The sequence below is a fragment of the Chrysochloris asiatica genome, unplaced genomic scaffold (genome assembly GCF_000296735.1).
Source record: "Chrysochloris asiatica unplaced genomic scaffold, ChrAsi1.0 scaffold00085, whole genome shotgun sequence".
NCBI lineage: Eukaryota > Metazoa > Chordata > Mammalia > Afrosoricida > Chrysochloridae > Chrysochloris > Chrysochloris asiatica.
Genome location: NW_006408603.1, coordinates 6,053,453 through 6,077,059, shown reverse-complemented (window position 1 = coordinate 6,077,059; position 23,607 = coordinate 6,053,453). Strand labels below are relative to the sequence as shown.

Below are 23,607 nucleotides of genomic sequence, written 5' to 3'. Positions count from 1 at the left end.
TGGGGCTCAGATTCATGGCAAGGAAACGTGCACAACTGTAACAAGAGTGTCTTGGCTCTACCTCAAGGAAAGCTGGGCTGGCTTTAGTGAATGAGTCTTCCCACATTTCTCATGTTAAGTGCCGTCCAGTAGGTTGTGAACCGTAGTGACCCTGTATAGGGTTTCCAAGGAGCGACTGGTTAGCTTGAACTGCTGACCTCGTGGTTCAAATCGACTTTGCAGTTCAGCGCATTAACCTACAATGGCACACCAGAACTCCGAGTAGTGAACTGAACTCTACAGTCATGCCTCATTTTATTGCACCCCTTAGATTGTGAGTTTTTCACAGATTTTTACTGAGTCAAGCCAGTCCAACAGCATGTGCTCACTTCATGCCTCTGTGTCACATTTTAGTAATTCTCACGGTATTTCAAACTTTTCCATAACACTATTGCACTTAAAATACTACAATATAGTGTAAAGATAACTTCTGTATTCGCTGGGATACCAAACAATTCACGTGACACGCTTTATTGAGATTTCTGCTTTACTGTGGTGGTCTAGAACCACACCTGCAATATCTCTGGAGTATCCCTGTATAAAAATGAACGAGCTCTTGCCTCATGAGTAGGAGTAAGAGTAGCTTCCAAGAATGCAGGGATGCTCGCAAGCCATATACTACTCAGATGTGGCCAATTCCTCACGCATAGTTATGTGAGAAGAATAAAATCCTATGGTCAACTTTTTATTTTTACCTCAGGTGGGAAAGATGTGTGATGGATTGTTTTTACCCCGCTCCCACTAAAAATTACTTTATCTACACACAGACACACTCAGAAACACAACATTTTCAAGAACAATTTTGCTCCCGTATGACTCCAGGATCCCAGAATCCAGCCTCCGAGGCCAAGAGACGATGCCTGTTAAATGCACAGATCTCGTGATCTACGTGCTGTACGAGGCTCTGTGGTGTCTCATAAGCTGAGGGGGCAGGTGCAAAGGGAGTGGACACTCATATGGGATTTGCTTTGTCTTAAATCGAACCTACTCAGCAACACTGTTAGATCCAGCGGCTGGGACCGGTTCTACAGGCACAGTATGGTGGATGACTTGATGGTCCCAGCCCACTGTGGTAAGGAGGGAGTGGTTAAACTGGGACCAAGTAGCATCTCTCACAAAGTCTCTGTGGGCTCGGCTTCTAAACCTAGAAGACAAAAAGAATGTGGGCATGCTATCAATAAGAAGAAAAAGTAGGCCTGGAAAAAAAGTACTCCCAACATGTCTGGGGTACATTTGGGTTGTTTCTACACACATTTCACCATATTTGATGGCCAGGCTAGCCGTGTACCTACCCACGGCTAACTGCATCAATTATGCCCGCTATTTTCAGAGGTGGCTAAAATGAGGTTAGTAATTTATGGGTCAGGATCAGGCTGTATATGATGGCAAAGGTGGGAGTATGATTCAGGTCATGCTTTTACCCTACAGCAGGTTGCATTTCACTTACAGAGTTTCTTATGAAAAGGGCAGACTGCCCCCTGCTGAGAGAGCTGGAATGCCAGACTCAGAAACTCCACCCACCACCCACATTCCAACACTGACAAAGATATGGTTGTGAGCAGTCCCAGGAAAAGGGAGATGGTTAACAGTCTAGTTGCTTCCATTACCCAGCCCCCTCATACAAAGATCCCCCTCCAAGATAACACATTTTGCTGAAGGAAAAAAGGATCCAGCGCTTGCTGTTGCCCCCTTGCTGATTCTGATCACAGGATTGCATGCACACTTACACCTCGGAAAGGCTCAAGTCCAGCACGGCTAGTGAGCAATCCTCACTGATAGAGGCCAGGAGGGGAACACTAGGAGAGAAAGAAGAGGGTTATGAAAGGTAAAGCCTCTCAAGACAAAACCCAGTCTGCCCCTCGCTCCCCAAGACCCCAGTATATACTGAACTGACCCAAGGGAAGGTGGCTTTGGGCTAAGGTCTGGCTACCACTGAAGTCCACATCACACGTTTCAAGGAATGGAGCAAAGTCAACACTGAAAATCACCCATCTGATCCCTCCCTGCAGATTCAGTAGTTACCCAGAAACACCCAGGGAAAATACGGCTTTCCAAACACACAGTCCTAGGGAGTTGAGGCAAAATGAGACTACATCTTAGTTTTGTTCAGAAAGAGATCTCACAACACAAAAAGAACAATAGTCATAGAGACCTCTGATACTATTACGCCTCCTAGCAGAAGTGTTGGTTCAAATCAGTTGCCTTTAAGTTGGATTGATTCATGGCAACCCCATTTGTCTCAAAAATAGAACTGTGCTCCATAGGGTTTTCAGTGGCTGCACTGCTTCTGGGAATAGATCACAAGGCCTTTTCTCAAAATGTCTCTGAGTAAACTTGAATCTTAGCAGCCAAGTGTGCTAACCATCTGCATCTGTCTGCTTTACGGAACTACCTAATCAGCTGATGCTTTGCCAACATAAGCACCTTCCTTGCTGTTCCCATTCACAGCTACCAGACCCTGAAGACAAAGATCAGTACCTGTGAGGGGAGAACACCAGTCCAGTGACACACTGGGAGTGCACATCTGAGCTAAGGGCACAACTTGTGCTCTTGGTGTCCACAAAGGAGACAGTTCCATTCTCATCACCTGTAACACAGTGGTTCAGAGCATGGCATTTGGAGTCAGTCAAACCTGGATTTGAATCTTGGACCCTCAATCTTGGACGAGTTATACAGCCTAACCTTCAGCTTCCTCTTATGTAAAGCAGGACTAGCTAATCATTGGGTGGTCGTCAGAATGCAATGAAGGAATGAGATAGTTATTTTAACCACAAACTACATCACCACCTTCATGGCCTCACTGCCACGAGAGAGAGAGACCTGCAAACATCCAGAGAGAAAATGCCCATTGCTATAATCAAGTAGATACAGAAGTCTACAGTAAAACCTGAGAAAGTCAAAGAGGGAAAACTTGTCCCATGCTGGAGTGGTGCTGTAGGACAAGCACTGGACTGCTAACCAAAAGGTTGGTGGTTCAAACACAACAGTTACTCCTCAGAAACCCTCTACAGGGTCGCTGTGAGGAGAAATCGACTGGATGGCACTAACAATTGTTGGTAAGTACCGTTGAGTCACTTCCAACCCATAGTGCCCCTGTTTATGGTTTCTAAGGAGCGGCTGATGAGCTTAAACCACCAACCTTGCAGATCAAGCTGACTTTTCAGTCCAGCACATTAACCACATCGCCACACCATGACTCCAATAGAGAACAGTATAAAGGCAGTCAAAACTTCAATAGAGACCACTATAAATGCGGTCAAAGGCAGAAGACCCAGAAAACCAAGGCAGCCCCATTGAGTTCCAGCTCTCACAGGTCCCCCCTGTATTTGTGTTGTGGGGTTCACTGACTTTTAGTCATGACCAGAATACAGGAGTAAGTGTAATCAAAAAGGAAATCATTTGGGGGTTAGGGAGCATCATGCCCTCCAAAGCTCGACAAAGCTGACTTTTGGATTATCCTATTTCCCCACCTCTCCACCACCCATGTGTGCTGATGACTCCAGCAGCCAGATTCCCGTGCGCTGTGGAGTACATCTTTTCCTCTATCCCCTGCTTCCCAGAGTCAATACGCAGTTTGACATGCAGACTTACCAAAGACAAAGGCTTCACTTTGCTGAGGATGCCAAGCCAGTGAGGTAGGAAGGTAGCCAGAGGAATTGCAGTCTGTAAAGGAGAAAAACAAGGGTCTGGGCCAAGCCTCATACAGAGTCCAGAGAAAGCAGCTTTTCCAATAAACTCACTCTAAGTCCTGGGAAGACCTTTATTTCATATCCCAAACCTTAGAAGGCCATCATGTGCTCATCTGGGAGCCTCACTGCCTCCATTTATCCATTAGCCATCTGTCCTTTCTGGATAGCACAGTCACGGGCAAGTTTAAGCACAACCATGAAGATAGTAACTCTGGCCTCTTTGCCCACCGATTTAATAAACAAACCACCCACCCAAAAACCAGGCCTTCCTTAGGATCCACTGCACAAAACAGGAGTTAGCAGAGCCTCAGTGAGAAAGAAGATTATGTTACTACGTCACAGTGACTGGGCATCTGGTAGCTTTGCCTTCAACTCTGGCCAAGGAAAGAATCTTCTAAGTGAGTTCCTGGCACCATCCTCCCCTGACTGGCTCTCAGACTCACCTATCTGTGATGCTGGCTTGGGACAGCGAGTATCCCACAGTAAAATTCTTTTGTCCTAGAAGAATAAACAGGAAAGAAAACAAAATGGGGTTTCACAATCCAAAGCAGCAGCTGCTGCCCAGGAAAGCCTCCACTAGAGAGCAGCCCGTGACCTACAGAGAGCTTGGGAGTGGTTACAGTGTGAGAAGGGACGGGAAAGACGCTAGCTCACCTCACTACATGACAGAAACATGGAGTCCTTGTGTGGAGAGGCAGCAACACAGGTGACCTGCCCAGAGTGAGCTATATGGGAAAGAAAAAGAGAAATAAGACAGAGGAGAAGCTGGGGACATTATAACAAGGCAAGTCCAGATGCCATCCAGGGGCAGAAGAGAAGTATGAGAAACAGGTCCGGCCTCATGATATAATTTAGCAAACTTCTTGAGACAATATTAAGACAAAACCTAAAGATTGATGGGTAGGAGTTATAACACCAAAAAAGACTGGGGGAATAAACATGAAGGAGAAAATAGCAGCTGAGTAAGAATAGAGACAGGGCTCATACCAGGGAGCTTTTAAAAAAATTGTGGGAAAATGAAATTTTCCTACAAACATTTTGAAGACCCCTCCTAGTTAGTACTCTAGTTGTAGAAGCTAAAGAAATCTAGAATCACAGTTATAATTATACTGGAGCACACAGACCTTTAGGTAGTGTACACAAATATTCCAGGTGGTCCCTGGATGCTGAAAATTTTCAAGAAATCTATGTCTCCAATGTTCTTTCCTTAAATTGACTCGAGAATGTGTCTGCAGCCTGCCAATTCTTTTCTCCTACCTCTACTTTCACAATCACTCTCCTTTACAGAAGCCTCTCAGTCATGCCTGTGGTGCAATATTCACAGGTATAAAAACCTAAAGGTTCCAAACTGAGGGGCAAAAGGACCTTGTCCTCAGGAGTCAAGGGCCCAAAGGAAGCAGAAACACAGAAGGGAACTGACCTTATTTCACACACAACACAAACACAAGGGTTGTTTTCTGAATTAATCAATTCTGATCAATGAGGATTTATAACTGTGATAGATGGCTATCATAAGGACACATCCAACAAGTTGATCTGAATTTTAAAATGAAGCCAGATTTACCCTAACAAAGTTAACTCTAACGTGGCCAACTGGTTTAACAGTTGGGTATTGATTATTTGGTAGATATTTTGCATTAGTTAAGTGGGCACAGTCTGCAAAAGTAAGATTTTGATACAAATACAAAGGGTTTTTCAAAGAGTTTGTGGAAAAATTCCATTATATTTTCACTCTTTTTTTTCCCCACAAACCTTCTGACATCCCCTCATATGCTTAAGACAAGTATACAATAGATAAATGTCAGAAATTGCCTTTGCAAGGGTTTAAACTAAAATCTTTTAGATAACTACTTAATATGTGTGAAGGGATATCATTTTGCAGAATTCTTTTAATTGAAAAAAATTTTTGATGATTATTGCTAGGTTAATGCTCGGCTGCAAAAATCAGTTTCTCGAAAAGTCATTTAACCAGACTTTCCAAGGAAGTCTCAATGTGGTTGTGCTCTTGAGGAAGAAGGATGGGATTCAACCACACTCCACAGCTCTCTCTAGCCCTATAATCCAGCATGGTGAAAAACCAGGAAAGGAATTTATTCCTCAGTGAAAAAAACACACAATAAAAACTCTGCAATAAGCACTGTGGGGGAGTATATAAAAGGAAGAACACATAGTCCTTCTGTCCTCAAGGGATTTGGAATTCAGTGAGAGAAGTAACACACAGAATTCAAAGAAAAGGCTGAAAAGAGGATGTGTTAGAGGTTTGCAATATTCAAGAAGGCACAGGACACATCTAAGAAGTAAAAGGCAAGTATGGTAGATTTCAGACAATGGCATTTTAACATTTTTGTCTATTTGAAAGTGACCTGTAGGTCCAAATATATCCGTTTGTGATTCTGCTTTGGGACAATCTGAGCCCTGCTTTTTGGCAGTGAAAGGCACTGGCCACTGAATAAACCACAGTGACCCCTAGCACCTAAGTCCGAGTAAGAGACACACTACACATTCTGTACAACAAAATGGCTCCCAATACAGCCAGAACCGCTAATGGAAGTGAGCACAAAGAGGAATACTGCAAGAAAATGATGGTTCTTAGTAGAAAACCAGAAATTTTATGGAAGGGACATTCCAAAGTTTAAGGTTCATAAGTCTCAGGGTCTATCTCTTGAATGTCAAGAATTTATTGTGATTAGGTTTAGAGTCCTTAAAGGGAAAGAGACAACAAAAGGGTTTGAGTGCCATGAGATTTTAACCTGCAGGTCACAAAATACAAATGAGAGAACAAAAGACTATAGGGGGAGAGCTGAGTGGCAGTGTCCGTGTGAGGTAATGCCTGAAAGTCTTAAGAAATGGAGAGATGGTGACGGACCAAGTGAAAAAGCACTAAGTAATCAACTGAGAGTGTAGGAAGAGTAGAAAAGAACTGGAAGTTTGATCCACACAGAAATAGGGAAATTAAGAAAAAGGCAGAGGGTAGATACTGAGGCCTGGTTTTAGTTTTGGAGGAAAACTATCAGGCAGGAGAACATGGAACTATTGCCCTTGACATCAAAAAGAAATTCAGAGTTCAAAGAGAAGAATCAAAACAAAATGGCTAGGGCGAGGACTGAAAGAGAGGAACCACTCACCTCGATATGAGTTCAGTACAGTCTGCTGAGCAAGGTCCCAAACCTTGATGCTAAGAAGCAAAGGGACACAGACACTTAGTCTTAACCAGGACTTTCAATGGGTTCAGTCATGGCCAAAAAAATGAAATCATTTCAGACCCAAATTTTCAAAACTTGGGTGATCCAAAATGCTACCTGGAACAGGAACAAATCCTAGGATGCAGACTCAGAAGAGGCGAGTAAGACCTTTCCCGATCCTAGCGCACGAGACTAGATCAGTGTCAGGAATGTGGAGAGCGCCACACATTCACATTGGCCAGGTCAGCCAGCATCTCTGAGCGGGCTACTGCTTGTGGCTGGCTCTGCTCCAAAGCCAAGGGGCAAGAGATGTGGTTGCTATGCAACGTATCTCTTGTTTTCTACGTAGGAGATTAAACTTGCTAGCAGGGTTCTGACCTATAGTTTTTCCAGTTCCAGTTCACCCATATTTTAAAAATTTGGATCTCTTCTAGCTTGTCTTCCTTGGCCACAAATGAACTGGTAAGAAAGGACCTGAATATTGGTCTTGACCCAGACTATCTACATAAAAACGAGTTCAAACAAGTACTTCCTTTAACCAACATGTTTCATTTTTCTGTCTTTACCTGCAATAGACCATTCTGCTATGGTCTATTGCATTAGCCTGCAAAATTCCTAAAGACATACATCAGTTACCAAGTTTTTATAATGACCCATAACAATACTTAATGAGGCTCAGAGGATAATTGTTGTTAGGTATCTTCAAGTTGGTTAAAACTCAAAGGGTTTCTGAGGCTGCAAATCTTTATGGGAGCAGAAAGCTTCGTCTGTCTCTTACGGAGCACCTGGTGGTTTCCTGCCCAGTGTTTATCCTACAGAGCCACCAGCACTGCCAACAGGATAGTGGTGGTGGTGTGCCATGGAGTTGGTTCCAACTCAAAGCGACCCTGTACAGGGTTTTCGAGGCTATAAATCTTTACGGGAGCAGAAAGCCTCTTCTTTCTCCCACCAAACAGCTGGTAGTTTCGTATTGCTGATCTTGAGATTAGCAGCCCAATTCGTAACCACTACGTTACCAGAGCTGCTTCAACAGGATAGTAAGAACCCATAAAGGAAGCCTAGGGAGAGGAGTGATGAGAAGAGGTACCCACCAGAAATCCTTGCTACCACTGACAGCTTGTGTGCCAGAGCTCAGGACACTGACTGTAGACACGATATCATCATGCTCATACTTGCAGAACTTGCTGACAATGAGTGTCTCACTTTCATCCAGCTCCCACAATTCAACAGCACCTGGTTAGGGGCAAGGAAAACGTGGACTTATGGTACAACTAGGGAGTAAATCACTTCTTGGACTCATTTGGTCCACTGTTACTGAGTAAACGACTCCTATAAAAGCAAAGCCTATTATTATTAAAGGGTTTAGATAACTTCCAAGTCACGTGGTTTTATGTAGCCATTACTGTCTTCCTACTAACAGTTCAGAGAGCTGAGGGGAAAGCCTCAAGAAAAAGTCAGGGAAAGATAGATCGGCTTGTAAAATCCATTATTCTGCTTCTAATGAGACAATCAGCTTCCAGAACACAAGGATGAACTCTCCACAACTGCACAGTATACATTCTGGTGAGGTTAACCTTTCCAACTATTGTTGCTATTGTTAAGTGCCATTGTCAGTTAGGACTAATGCCGACTTCGTATAGGGTTTCCAAGTTGCAGCTGGTGGGTTTGAACCATATGCTTTGTGGTTCAAACTCAACAGTCACTCCTTGGAAACCCTGTACAGGGGCACTATGGGTCAGAACCGACTTGACAGCACTTAACAACAAGTATGAGGATGCTTCAAAAAGTTCATGGAAAAAGATAATTAAAAGATAATGGGATTTCCCCACAAACTTTTCAAAGCCCCTTGTACTTGTGGAAGCAACTGAATAAATGGAGAGTTTTAATAAATATTTGTTGAATAACTGAATGTCTTGCATAGTATTTAGCTTTAAAAAAAGGCATCTTGAATAATTAATGTCTAAACTCAACTGTCAGAGGCTCAATCTTCAATGTGCCACTTTCATCCTTCTATGAAACAAATGCCTGACAACTCAAAAGTTTTCACTGCTGAGCTTTCCACTCAGAACAATGAAAATAAAACAAAGACATTTAAGACAAGAACAGGGGAGGAGACAGTACATACTGACTTCAACATCATTCTTAAACTCAGAGAATATTACTTTTGCTGGGCAGGGTTTACAAAATAGAAATACTACCTTAACCCATTTCTTAAACATGTTATGGATTTTGCTAGGAACTCCCACCAAGTAATTTAGAAGCCTGGGAAAAGTGTTTTCCACCCATAAGAGTTCACATTTGGAGCCAAGACGTTCAGGTTCCTCCATGCACTGGGTATAGGATGCCCAATCCGGATGTACCCTGAACTTCCAATCCACCCGTAGGATCGAGGGGAAAGTGACTCACCCGAATCAGAAGCCACGAGGATACCCTTGTCCCCCACCCAAGTGAGGTCAGCCACTCCAGCCTCCGTCTGGACTCCAGCGTTGCAGAAGCCTTCGTTGGGGGCGGAACCAGGGTCCTTAAAAAGCCAGAGGGAGCCAGCCCAGCAGCGGCCACTCAGGCTGGAAGCCCCAAGTAGGAGTGCCCCATCTATGGGGGGTACAAGTTGTCAGCGCGCGAAGGGAGCAAGGGCTCGTCTCCATGGTGACCGCACCGGGCAGCACGCGCCGGCTGGGTCCGGATCCGAGCTCAAAAACGCAAGGCGGGGCGGGAAACTAAGCTCAGCTATGAGAGGAAGGGATCAGGGTGGCATGCGGGGCGAGGGCAGGGGCAGGCTGGAAGGATCAGTTTCGGGAAAGGGGCATCCAAAGCCGGGATGAGGGAGCTCCCAGGCCCGGGATGATCTCGGCTCACCGGACCGGTACCGCGCAGCCTCCAACTGCCGTTCCATACAAGCGGGTGCATTGGGGGGAAGGTTCCATTCGCGGACCGCCGGGGGTACTAAAGGAAGAGGGGTTTCCTTCCGCATCGCCACAGTCCCAACTCCAACCCAGACCCAAACTGGACGCTGGCCAGAGATTCAGCACCGCTGCAATCCCACGTGGTGCACCACTGGGCCTCCGCCCCTCTCCCGAGGCTACAATAACTCTACTTCTCGCGATAATTGTTGCCACTGTCAGGCTGCTGTCCTCCGACAACAGGTTCTCGCGAGAACTCCAGAGAAAGTTGAGGGAAAAGCGTGGGGCGATGTTCTCTTCCCGCGAGACTTGTGAGCGTCCATCTTGCTGCTGTCCGTGACAGACTCTCCCGTCGGGGTCACAGGGACGCTTAGACCGCCGCTTGGACCCTACCTGGCCATGTTATCCCGGGTGGTACTTTCTGCCGCCGCAACAGCAGGTGAGGGTTGTAGAGCCTGGTCTAAGCTATTGGGGCGATTAGAAAGAGGCGACTGTAGGGATCATGGGCGGAGGAGGTGGAAGAAAAGGGGAGTCAGAAAAATTCAGCGAGATCTGGGCCAAAACAAGGAGTGATCAGTGCTGATCAGAAGGGAGAGCAGCTCTGGCTGTGAGGGGACGGGAAAGACGGTGCAGAGCCATAATGATTGGACCTAGAGGGACCAGAGGAAGGGGAACCCTGATGCCACCTTGACTTTGCTGACCTTTGCCTTGTATATCTGCAGCCCCCTCCTTGAAGAACGCAGCCCTCCTAGGTCCAGGGTAAGTTTGAGGAGTGTAATGCTCCCCTGGGTCCTTGTTTTATCACCACCTTTGACGTTTCGGGTTCTCCCTCTTGGCCTGAAACCAGAAATTACTCCCCGGGTAATTCTTGGGACGCTTCGAGGCTCATTCAAACATTTTTGTACCTCTCAATGCCATGAACATCTTAAAACCTAATGGCAAAGATTTAAAGAGGTCAACTGATGTGTTGTAATTAGACTAGAAAACAGGGTTTTGGTGTCGTCACAGCCCCGCCTCTCTCCCGGTGACCTTCAGCGAGGTGAAGCCAAACCAGGGCTGCCCGATCAAGAGCAAGTTTTATTAAACAAGGAGAACAGTGAAGCGCGTTGCTTTCCATTTGTCTCCCACATTCTTTTTTACTGTCAGATCTGAAGATACAGAAAAACCTTATTCATCGATGCACCAAATATTTAGCTTGTCACCCGGATACAAAAATACTTTTAAGTAAGGTAAGGCTAAGTAGTCTATCTTCATGGAACACACCCACACATTCCAGAAGCGGCAGCTGTAGAGTAGCTCCAACACAAGGAGTGCAGGGGACACCCCACTCCGCCACTCACTAGCTGTAAGGGTGCAAGTTTCCTATCTGCAAAGTGGAGCTCATGGTGCCTTATGGGCTTGTGAGATTTATATTAAGATTTAATATATGTGAAACTCTTACACTGCCTGTTACATAATGTGTGCTTAGTAATGTTAGCTGTTACTGTTAGTATTATTTCATTTTTTAAACATGTCCATTTGCTTTGGGATTTTTCTTTGGACTTCTTAATTTAGTCCTATTTTGGGGCTTGAAAAAGCAGCATTAATCTGTCTGCAGTTAGTTTTCATGGAATAAAATAAGGCCATAAGTAATCTATTAACTATATATTTAAAAATGCAAGGAAACCTTCTTGAGTTTTCTTCCAAACTCCATATCAAAATTCTTCTTGCAAACTATATCTTGACTCTGTTTTTGTTAAGAGTTGTCAAGTCAGCTCCGACCCATAGCAACCCTCTATAGGGTTTCCAATGAATGGCTGCTGAGCTCAAACCGTTGACTTTGCAGTTCAAACCAGCTTTGCAGTCCTGCGCATTAACCTGTAGCGCCACACCAGCAGTCCAACAAATACCACTTGAGCTGTAGTAAAATAGTCTCTTAGCTAGACTCCTTTTGGCTTTGTTCTTTCATTATAACCAGTTCTAACAATTAAATAAAGAAACCATTGCTATCAAGTCGATTTTGACTCATGGTAACCCCATGTGTGCAGAGTAGAACTGCATTCTATAGGGTTTTCAAGGATGTGACCTTCAGAAGCAGCTTGTCAGTCCTGGCTTCCAGAATGTACCCGGTTATGGTGGTGATGTGCCGTGGAGTCATTTCTGACCCATAGCAACCCTGTACGGAGTTTCCGAGGCTGTAAATCTTTACGGAAGCAGAAAGCCTCATCTTTCTCCCACAGAACAGCTGGTAGTTTCAAACTGCTGACCTTGCAGTTCACAACCCAATTCGTAACCACTTCGCTACCAGAGCTCCTTAAAGTGCACCTGGGTGGGTCCAAATCACCAAGTTTCTGTTAGCAGCTGAGCACTTAACTGTCTGAGAAACCCAGGAAATAGCCAGAGGGTTTATGTCACTCACCTAAAACCCTCTAGAGCTTTGCATCCCATTTGAGTTAAAATCAAAATTATTTAGCATATCTCAGAAGCCCCACCATGAATTGATCCCATTTTACCTAATTGCTGTTATCACTTTCAGTTCTCTTTGTAGTTTATCCTCCAATCCTACTGACCTCGCAGTGTCTCTGAAAATTGGTTGTTTTGTTGTTGCTATGTGCTGTCAAATTGCTTCCAACTCATCGATACTCTATGTAGGGTTTCCAAGCAGTGACTGATGGGTTTGAACTGCTAATCTTGGAGTTAGCAATCTAGTGCTTATTCTACAGCGACATACCAGAAAAAGACTAGAGGATTTTATTTGACCAGAAGCTCAACATGAAACACCAATATGCTATTGTTGTTGCTAGTGCCATTGAATTGGTTTTGACTGTATAACGACCCTGTATAGGGCTTCTGAGGAGTTGCTGGTGAATTTGAACCGCCAACCTTGAGATTCAAACCTACCTTGTGGTCCAGTGCATTATCCCACAGTACCACACCAGAACTCCATTGTTGTTGTTAAGAGCCAGCAAGTCGATTCCAACTCAGTGACCCTTTAGAGGGTTTCCAAGGAGCATCCAGTGCAGTTAACAGTCCAATTGCTTATCCTGCAGCACCATACCAATATACTGTAACTGCTAAATTGCATCTTGTTGTTAAGTGCTATCAGTTGGTTTTGACTCATAGCGGCCCTGTATAGGGTTTCTGAGGAACAACTGGTGAGTTTAAGCCGTGGACCTTGAAGTTCAAACCAAGCTTGTGGTCCAGGGCTTATCCTACAATGCCACAACAGGACTCTTAGGCTGCTTTAATATAAGAATAATTAGCAAATCATTGTTGCTAGTAGTAGAAGCCTTCAGGTCTGGTATTGACAATAAATAGCAAGTTCTCAACTATTTGTAGAATGAGTGAATTGGCCAAGCTATTATGTTAGGTTCTGGATACCCATTTTGGTTGTTGGAACTGAAATGCTTAACACAAATACCTTGAACATTATCTTACATAGAAAAGCAAAGTTAGAACCAGTGAGTTGAAGTTTCAGGGGCATGTATAGCAGCTAAATTTAAAGATGACCATAATAAACTTACCCACCACTGAAAAGGCCTATTTCTCATAGTGGATATTGCCTTAATGTAGGAAATACTCTAAAATGTTACTTTTTATACTGGAGTTCAAAGCACAGAGGATATATAAAAGGTAGCCACTTACACTGGACGTTGCCATATGTCAAGCACTATCTTAACAACAACTCTATTAGGTAATATTCCTTGTTCAAGTACCTAGAGGCTTAGATTACTTACTCAAAGTCAGGTGGCGGGTCTCAGATTTGAATCCAGCTAGTCCTCAGTCTGTTCTTGGATATTTCATTTATAATCATAGACATGCATAAAGTGCTACGCACATGACCTCTCAGACTTATACAAGGGATTGGGATTCCAGTATTGGAATAAGGCTGTCCTTGTTACATAGCTAATTATACCCTAGCCTCTTTCCATTATAACAATTACTGAGAAACTCCCTCAGTCTTCCCCATTTATTGTTTCTGCTGATTGTTTAAACATTGTTTGTTCCAAATAATAGACTTTAAATTTGTATTATTACTACTTATAGGGTGTTGCAAGCCACAAGGATCTTTCACACAGGGCAGCCAAGTCTTGCCCCTGTACCACCACTTCCTGAATATGGAGGGAAAGTTCGGCTTGGGCTGATCCCTGAGGAATTCTTCCAGTTCCTTTATCCTAAAACCGGTGTCACAGGTGAGTATTTGCCTAGTCTTTGGATGGTATCATTTGTATTAACCTAAGATTTTAGTGGCTTCTTAACTGTTCCACATACACCACACAAAAATCAGATCAACTGGCTTTAAAAGGAAATCGTGGAGGTGATTAAATATAACCATTAATTTGATTGCTCTAACTTTTGGAATAAGTTTGGTTAGGATTTTAACTTAAATTGTCTCATTTGTTAATGAATGAATTGGTTAAATGTATTCACGCTTATGGAATGGCCACTGTATGCCAGGCATTGTTTTAGGTAGTGGGAATACAATAGTGTGCTAAATTAGTGCCTGTCATCCTGGAACATACATTCTGCTGTGGAATACAGTATAGTTAACTATATAATATACTGTCAGGTAATGGAATTACTATAGCCTGGTGTGGCATCATAGGATAAACATTGAATAGCTAAGCAAAAGGTTATATTTATGGAAACTCTACTTTCTGTACACTTTTCATAAACCTTAAACTGCTCTAAAAAAAAATCAAGTCTTAAAATTTTATATGTTAAAGGCAAATTTAAGCAAAGAAGAACTGTGGAAGCATAATGGTCAACTGGGTAAAATGTTTTCTGAGCCTAGAACTTTTATTGTTACATACTGACATCCTTGGTACTGGTATTGTTTAAAAACACTATAAAATACTGCCCTAAAGGCCAGGTATATCCTGCCTAGCATCGTTTTAGGCATAGAGGGAAACCATTAAGAACTCATGGCATGGCTAAATAGAAAGGTAACCATGTTTGAAGTGGTATACGTAGATGCTAAGTTGTGAGTCAGAACTAACTAGACAGCACTTAACACCAGCAACAACAAAAGGAGTTGAAAATCTTTTATATACATATGTTCTTGTTTGTTGGATTATTTGTGCAGAACACTTCCATTATTTCTCAGTTTTATCAACCCCATGAAGAAGCTACTGTTCCCATTTTGCAGATGGAGAAACTGAGTTTAGAGATTATATAAATTTCTCAATTTCTAATAAGTTTCAGAGTTAAGCAACTCTCATTTCCCATATCTCCAAACTCTTGTCCTTTCAGCTCTATCATTCTGTTTAATTTAGTGTTTTGTCTTTGAATCTGATTATTTTAAACTGATAATTAACTTTGCCTCTAACTAACCAAATGCAGCAGTACCTCTTTTCTCCTTTTAGGCATAACATATATTCATCTATAAAATAACTTTTCTTTTAGGACCCTATATGCTCGGAACTGGACTTATTTTGTATTGTCTATCTAAAGAAATATATGTGGTTACCCCAGAAACAATCTCTACCATAGCAACAGTGGGATTGCTTGTCTATGTAATTAAGAAATATGGTGCCTCTTTTGGACAGTTTGTTGATAAAATCAATGAGGTAAGAACAAGTTTTACAATCTATCAAACTTTCTCCAGCTTTTTCATAGCTTTATTCTTTCAATAAAATCTTACATAGCTAGTGTGGGATAGGCAATAGGCCTCTCAGGACCGGGAAGACTGTGTATTCTTAAGGTTCCTAATTTCTGTTTTTTTACCCAAATCCTTCATTCCTTTTGTTGTTGTGCTGTGCCGTGGAGTCGGTTCTGACTCATAGCGATCCTGTACAGGGTTTCCGAGGCTGTAAACATTTGCGGGAGCAGAAAGCCTTACCTTTCTCCTGCGGAACGAACGGCTGGTAGTTTCAAACTGCTGACCGTGAGGTTAGCAGCCCGATTCGTAACCACTACGCTATCAGAGCTCCTTTTAGGAATGGCTTAATTGGTTCTAAATCCTGGATTATTTTTGTGTGTGTGTGTCTTTTCTGGGAGACCTTTAAGGATTTGGATATTTCTTTTTAAAAGTGTGTGTCTTCCTTTGTGGATGTTTTTTTTCACATGAGGGATAAAACTTTGAGAAAGTTAAAAATGAATATATTTCTTACTGCTCTTTTACTGAATTTGTTATAAATAACCTAATTGCAGCAAAAAATTGCCCGACTAGAAGAGGTGAAGCAGGCTTCCATCAAATACATTCAAGATGCAATTGAACTTGAGAAGGCGCAGCAGGCACTGGTTGACAAACGCCATTACCTCTTTGATGTTCAAAGGGTAGGTTTCTGCAGAGAATGAAGTCACTTGTTTGTGTACATTTAATTTCTAAATTTTATTTCTAAATGAGTAATGGTTGAATAGACAGTATATTTTATTTAGAAAAGATAAGATTTGATTAGAGGCTGACTGTTTAGACATAAAAAAATGGTCAAATAGAAAAACATTTAGAATTCTTTCAAAATTAGAAACAGTAGCATTTATAGAACTTCTTTTAGAGCCACACAAAAGAAAACTAGTAAGTTATATTTAATTTTAGGTTGGCATGCACTAAGATACACCATAGGTGATCTATAACTGGATATAAACAAGTAACATGTTTTAAGAAAGTCTGGTATCTTAGACTTCAAATTCACAAAACAAACAAATTCAGATAATAGAACTTTTCACCATTATCAAAGCATAATTGGATTCTAAATTATTTATTTTGACATTTGTACTTTATACCTGATGTTTCTAGTGAGATGCCATTATACTGAAACTATTAGCACACCAATGAAAAAGAAGGTTGAAATGCTAAGAGAGAGTGGTATCTGAAATATTAAAAATCTAAATAAGTATTTCAGTGTGGGCTCTACCTCTTGCATTAGAATCAACTTGGATGCAGTTTGGACCCATACCAAGAAATTTGGAATCAGACCGTAATAGAGGCTACCCAAGGGTCTAATTTTTTTAACAGAATTCTTAAAGATTTTTTTTTTTTTTGGTAGCAAGGTGTATACAACAAAACATATACCATTTCAACTATTTTCACATGTACAGTCCCACCACACCAATCATACTCCCCATGTTGCACAACCATCACCACTTTGCTTTTCCAAATCTTTTTTTTCCCCTTCCTTCTCTTGTTTTCTTATTTCTTAGTACATGAATGTTTGAACATTTTCAGAATATTTTAAAACTTCTTTTAGTATATATTCAGGTTACAACTGGAGAATGGCTCCTATTTTGTACATGATACACACACATTTGCCTTCTATTTTTTTAAAACCACATTTGAAGATATAGCTTTTTCATAAACATTAAATGATAGTCATTTAAATTTTTTCTAATTTAGCAGCTATCTGTTGAACCTCCTCTTGTGTGTCACACTCTGATCAAGGTGCGGTCTTGGGACTACTGCAGAAAGAAAACCGACTCTTAACCATATGGGATCTACTTTCTAGATAAGGAGAACAGAAGATAAATAATTAATCAGATATGTATATGAGATGATTAAAAGTGCTACGAGAGCAATGAAGTTAAAAGTGAAGACATTGTAGGAGGAGGGAGTTATTTTTAATAGGACTGTTAGGATTTTTGTGATATTTAAACAGAAAGAAGTGATAGAGTGGGTTATGTGGATTCCTAGGGAAATAGTGTTCTGGGCAGAGAGAACAATTGTAAGGACTATCAGCTTACTTGGTATATTCAAGAAGTAAGGAGGCCAATGTAGCTAACGTGGTCTGGGTGAGAAAAGAAAAAGGAGGTAGAGAGATATGCAAGAGACAAATCATGTAAGGTCTTCTTTGCTTCTGTAAGGACTTTGACATGTACGGAGTAAAGGAGACAGCCAATGAAGTCTTTTAAGGAGAGGCATGAGATGCTCTCTCAAAGCATCTTCTTGTTGAAATTAGCTTTGAGTTTAATATGCATCAGTTTGAGGTGAGTATGATATCTGTTAGCCAAATTGAAATACTGAATAGACCATTGGATAACTAGTTGTGGGGAGGGGAGAGAATGTCTCTGAAGGTAGTAATTTGGGAGTCATGAACATATAGGTGACATGTAAAAGCCATTTAATAGGAAAACAAAAGCCAGGACGATTTTAATTTTTGATTGCCCTTAAGTAATAAAGGGCCTAAGAATTTCCTGTAGGATTTAGCAGCATGGAGGTTTCTACTGACCTTAGAAAGAGACATCTTAGTGTAGTAATTAGTGTGGATAGAAAAAAAAAAAAATGTGAGGAAAGAATTAAGAATCAGTGTATAAACAACTCAGTCAAAGAATTTTACTGTAATGGTGAGCAGAGAAATTAGCCAGCAGCTGGGAAGAGGAAAATGTAGGAATCAATTTTTTGAAACATGGAAAATACAGTAACATGTTGCATCATACAAAAGTTAGCTGACAAATTAGTTCCAACTCTTGTCTGTATACGGTTTCCAAGGAGCCACTGGTGGTTCAAGCCTACAAGTTATTAATAGGGGGCAGGGATATATAGCAAAGAGAGAAAAGAATTGCTGGAGTAGTGCTCTTGAATTGGGTCTGGAAACTAATGCTCAGGTGGAGGGATTGACTTCAGGAACACAATGATTCAGCCATAGTTATAACGAGGCAAAGTATATGAGTGAAAATTCAAGTAGATGTTTATGTGGTGGTAGGAGTTTGTGGAAATTCTTTAAAGTATTCTCATTTAGACAAGATAATAAAAGCCTTGTCACCATTATTTGTATTATTCTGGAGGTAATAGTTAATGCATTTTTTAAAGAAACAGGAGAAGAGATATAAAACTTGGAAAAGAAAAGATGAAATTATTATTTATAGATTATCTGATTATATACCTGGAAAACCTAAGAAAATCAGTGTAATTCTTAGCACAATAAACAAATTCAGCAGAGTTCTTAGGTATAAAATGGCTATGTAGTTAAACAAGCTCAGTAGACTGTATATACAAATAGCAGTCAGAAGATAAACCATTTAAGAGAAGATGCCTAGATGTGCATGAAGTGAGTTGGAGGTGTACAGTACAGTCTTTATATTTTGAAAACTGTAAAATGCTCATGAGGTGCAAAGTTGTGAGAACCTGCTTCTTAAATTGGAAAAACTGATATTATAAAAATGTAAATTCTCACTTTTATTTCTAAATTTAGCATGTTCATAGAAAAAAAATATGAATTGGATGAGAGGGTTGGGTAAAACTTGGACAAAGTAGAAGGAACTTAAAATAGCAGTTGACAGACCAAATGAAAGATCCAGAGGTAGATCTAAGAACTTTTTTCTTTTTTTTTTTAAGTCCTTGTCTAAGTTGATTCTAATTCATGTGTCAGAGTAGAACTATGCTCTATAGGGATTTCATTGACCAAGTTTTCAAAAGTAGCTCTCTGGGCTTTCTTCCAAGCTACCTCTAGCTTGGACTCAGACCTTCAACCTTTCAGTCAGCTGTCAAGTGTATTAACTGTTTGCACCCCAAAAACTTAATTTAGATAGACAGAATTTTAGTAGGAAGAAAGATTATTGAATACATAGTATAGAGATAAATCAAGATCACAGTGGGGTTTTTTCCTAGAGACAAATGGGTAAATCTGTTTTAGATAAAATAAAGATCTTTAAGTTAAAAAATGAACCAATAAAATAAAAAGAACAATTTAAGATGTTCTGGTTTTAGAGTTGGGAAAGTCTTTCTAATAAAAACAACAAAATTCTGGAATCCTGAAGAGGAAAAATCGTTAAATTGTTCTCATATAAATTTAAATTTTCTACATGTAGAACAAATACCATAAACAGACAACTGACAAATTATAATTAATTTTTTTCATTCCATGTGACACCAAAGTTGTTACCTTAATATAAAAGAGATTTTACAAATCAGTAGGAGCAATCAGAATCCCAGTCATAGGATATGAGCAGTTCATAAAGAAAAAAGAAACTGCGGATGAGTCAAAAATTATTTGTAATCTGGGTGTAGAATTTATTTTAATCAACTTTTAGAAGAGACAAAAACATCATTTTTCAACATAATCTCCTTGCCTTTTAGTATACTTAATCCATCTGCCAACAGGCTTTCATATTCCCTAATTAAAGAATGTTTTAGGCTGGGCCTCACTTCATCAAAGGACTGCTTTCAGGGAATCAAACCAGGTGAAAGTCCAGTGGAGCAAGATCAGGACTATAGGGAGGGTGCTAATTTACCACCTCAGAATGAAGGTTTTGCAGCCTCAACAGTGTGGACAGAAATGGTTGGATGTGCATGTGTCATGCAAGAACACAACACCCTTGCATAGCAGTCCTCTGCTTTTAATCCAAGTAAAGGCTTCAGCTCTTCAGTGAGCATGTCACTGTAATGAGAATAAGCACTGTTGATTGTTGGACTCTTTTCCTGATCGTGTTCCAATACTGGCCCTTGAGAATACCAGAAAACTGTAACTACCAATTTTCAACTGATGGTTGACTTTTGAACTTTCTCTTGGTTGGCAATTGAGGATGTTTCCATTCTATACTCTGCCGTTTACTGTCAGGCTCATAGTGAGGAATCCATGTCTCATCACCAGTAACTTTTTTTTTAAACTTTTACCTTTCTTCAAATATTGTTTGCAGATGTTCAGACAGTTTTTTATGCTCTTTCATGAGTTGTTTTGGTACCCATGTCACACACTTTTCCAAACCCAAGTTTGTCATGGATTATTTCACAGGCAGAGCATGGTTGATTTGCAAATGATTTGGCACATAATCCACTGTCGCTCATCTATTAGAAATCATTTCACTTGCACACTCAATGTTGTCATCAGCCGTGGGTGGTGTTTTAATATAACCAGAGTGCAGATAATTTTTGACTCACCCTCATACAAGTTCATTTTAAATACGTAAATTTGTTCCTCAGATAATTATGACAAAATTTAATGAGATTATTTTTGTCCACCAGATTAGCAAGGGTTTGGCGTAATCAGCATTCATGTTGCTGGTAGAAAATAAGTTTTAAAACTTCTCTGTGGAGCTTCACAATTTAAAATGTATATTCCCTTTTGATCTTTAAGAGTGTAGGCTCTCTAGTCTGAGTGCCTGCATTAATACCCATCTTCACAATTTATTAGCTCGTAACCTTGGGCAAGTTCCTTAGCTTCCCTGCTGTACTTCTCTTACTGTAAAATTGTTGTCTTAATAGTAGGTATATTATCTTGGTGGTATGAAATTTGATTGATTGATACAATAGAGTGTTTTAGAAATAGTAGGTACTCAACAAATGTTAACTGCTATTTCATTGAGCAAGTAAATGTTCATACATGAGTGCAAAAGATAAATACAATGATCTGTAGCAGCATTATTTGTAGTTTTAAAAAAATGGGAATCAACCTAATCTAGCCTTTGATTAAATGATGGAACATCAATATAGTGGACTCTATCTTTAAAATACAGATAGTTCAACTTTTAGAAGAGACAAAAACATCATTTTTCGACATAATCTCCTTGCCTTTTAGTATACTTAATCCATCTGCCAACAGGCTTTCATATTCCCTAATTAAAGAACATTTTAGGCTGGGCTTCACTTCACAGTTCTGTCTGTATTTTAAAGACAGATCCCACTATAGTACATTGTTGTTGTTAGGTGCTGTTAAGTCGGTTCCAACTCATAGTGACCCTGAACTGGATTTCCGAGGCTGTAAATCTTTACGGGAGCAGAAAGCTTCATCTTTCTCCCACGGAGCAGCTGGTAGTTTCGAACTGCTGACCTTGCGCTTCGCAGCCTGATTCATAACCACTATGCTACCAAACTATAGTACATAAAAGTGATGAAAGTATATACATATTTTCTTCATGAAATATTTCTGGGATGAAAGAAAAGAAAAACAGCAAAAGGGTGTTAATGTTGCCGTAAGTGCCTATGAGACCTGGTGTGGGGCTGAAGGGTAAGCATTGGACTGCTAACCGCAAGGTTGGTAGTTCAGAACCACTAGCCACTGCTTGGAAACCCTATACAGGGTCGCTATGAGTCAGAACCAACTTGACGACACTTCACAACAACAACATAAGCACTTGGGCGAAATTTAAGTGTTTGCTACATAAACTTTTTTTTTCTTTATTGTGAATTATTTGATAGTTTACATGGCAGAACATTAGCTTTACATTCATCATATTCTATATCATCATTTCATTGCCATGGTTGCAATCCCCTCCATGCATCATCAATCAATCAAAGGGTATACCCTGCAAGCCTTCCCCTGGTCTTCAGCACATAGCCCCTCTCCCTCTAGCTGTTAACATCTCTTCACGTCATCGTGTCTGCCTCTGTCACTGGCATCACTGCTTCTCTGGATAGTGTCCTACACTCTGCTCTTCTCCCTTGATGGTCCCAGGGTCTTCCGCTCCTGGTCTGCAAAGTCAACCACTCCCCTCCTTTTGCTACAAAATGTCTACCTTTACATTTCCAACCCTCACAGCCAAACCTGATAACAGTTATTCACTATTGTATCACAAGAGACCTATCCCCCTCTCCTTTCATCAGCCCCGCCCAGCCAGATTAGATACTACTCAGTGGAGATTGTACCTTCCTCTGTGCCCTCTGGATGTAGGCTCCCTCTTGAAAGCTTGTAAGCCAGTCACTTCTTGCCTTTGTAGCCCCCATTTTGGGTAGCCAATGTTCAAATTTCCCATCCCTGTCTACCCTGTATATCGAGGGAGTGGGAATGATCCTTGCTGTAAAGATTTGTTCCCTCTTTTGAGCTACTGTATCTACAGGCGTAGGTCAAGTTCATCAAATTGTATCAGATTACTCTTTTTTTCCTCTTCTTTCTTCTTCTAGTTGAGTTCTGATCATCCAGCCATTGAAGCCAGGTCGAGTGGGTATTACCTGTAAGTGTGGGTGTTCTTGTGCATATGCCCTTATTTCTTATCAGCTGGACACTCCACTCTCCACTCTAGTCCTCTGTGGCTATGTCACTGACTGGGCCCAAGAGTCCCCAGGTCTTGCCACACTGCTGGCCAACCAGGTCTCCACCAGGGTTTACAGGAGTCTGTTGAAAGTTGTGGGGCTTAGCTAGCAGCTTCATTGCTGTTTTTCCTTTACTACCCCTTATTGGTGACGAACGTGGTCACCAGTCAGAGCGCATGTCTGCTCGTGTATTCCCATTGAGTCTTAGTCTTAGAAAGGGGTTTGCCCTGAGGGATCCAACTGCTTTCCTTGATGTCTCCTGGGCGAGCAACTTACTTGTTGTAGTTGTCAGTCGGACTGCCTTTATTGTTTTGTATTTTTCCTGTAGGTCTTTCTTTCAAGAAGTACCTTTCGTTCTTCTAGTTGCTCCAGGCTGGTCTGCTTGTCCTTTCAAGTGGAAATTTCCTACTTCAGAAGATTCTGGATGGGGTTCAGGATTCCACCTGTTGTCTTATGTATTGCAGAGGCTCCGCCGGAAGCCTCCTTCACTGGGCACATTGTAGCCCCATTTTAGTTATTCCAATCAGTTATAGGCAGAAGGCGGATTTACAAGCTTTCTATGGTGATGTTTCTGGCTATTCCTTTCTCTTCCCCTCCAGTGTCTGTTTTATAGTGGTTTGCAAGGGAAACCAAGATTCAAAAGACAGCCAAGGATCTTAACATTGTTTCCCCCCTTTTGTCCATTCTGACCATACCTCAATCCCTGTATCCCAGTGTCCTGTTGTTCCAAGGTTGTGCCTACATCATTATATACCTCTGTCTCACTTAGCCCATGCAAACCTGTCTAATCATTCTCCCATCCGCTACATATACTTTTTTTTTTTTTTTAAGGTTTTTATTGTGGATTGAGTGAAAGTTTACAGGGCACATCATCAGTTTCACATTCAACCATTCATATGACTTGTTTCATTACATTG

At 41.2% G+C, this 23,607-nt stretch overlaps 2 protein-coding genes across 3 annotated transcripts in view; one reads left to right on the top strand and one right to left on the bottom strand.

Moving 5' to 3' along the window:
* Nucleotides 1-754: 754 nt before the first annotated feature.
* Nucleotides 755-9,966, bottom strand: WDR77 (WD repeat domain 77). Of its 2 annotated transcripts, XM_006865918.1 has the most exons (10): nucleotides 9,767-9,966; nucleotides 9,317-9,502; nucleotides 8,002-8,143; nucleotides 6,854-6,903; nucleotides 4,383-4,453; nucleotides 4,172-4,226; nucleotides 3,631-3,702; nucleotides 2,518-2,626; nucleotides 1,767-1,835; nucleotides 755-1,183 (listed from the first exon to the last, which is right to left on the bottom strand). In XM_006865918.1, exons 1-10 carry the CDS (start codon nucleotides 9,879-9,881, stop codon nucleotides 1,024-1,026), a joined length of 1,029 nt encoding a protein of 342 aa, XP_006865980.1. In that variant the 5' UTR covers nucleotides 9,882-9,966; the 3' UTR covers nucleotides 755-1,023. The 2 variants fall into 2 exon arrangements, with proteins under 2 accessions (XP_006865980.1, XP_006865981.1); XM_006865919.1 differs by lacking the exons at nucleotides 6,854-6,903; nucleotides 8,002-8,143 and having other exon boundaries at nucleotides 968-1,183; nucleotides 9,767-9,962.
* A 243-nt stretch (nucleotides 9,967-10,209) lies between these two features.
* Nucleotides 10,210-23,607, top strand: part of ATP5F1 (ATP synthase, H+ transporting, mitochondrial Fo complex, subunit B1) — a 15,347-nt gene continuing 1,949 nt past the window's right edge. The window contains exons 1-5 of the mRNA XM_006865994.1: nucleotides 10,210-10,249; nucleotides 10,533-10,569; nucleotides 13,837-13,982; nucleotides 15,196-15,359; nucleotides 15,943-16,068. Of these exons, the coding sequence (XP_006866056.1) occupies nucleotides 10,210-10,249; nucleotides 10,533-10,569; nucleotides 13,837-13,982; nucleotides 15,196-15,359; nucleotides 15,943-16,068 (513 nt within the window). The remainder of the gene's footprint in view (nucleotides 10,250-10,532; nucleotides 10,570-13,836; nucleotides 13,983-15,195; nucleotides 15,360-15,942; nucleotides 16,069-23,607) is intronic.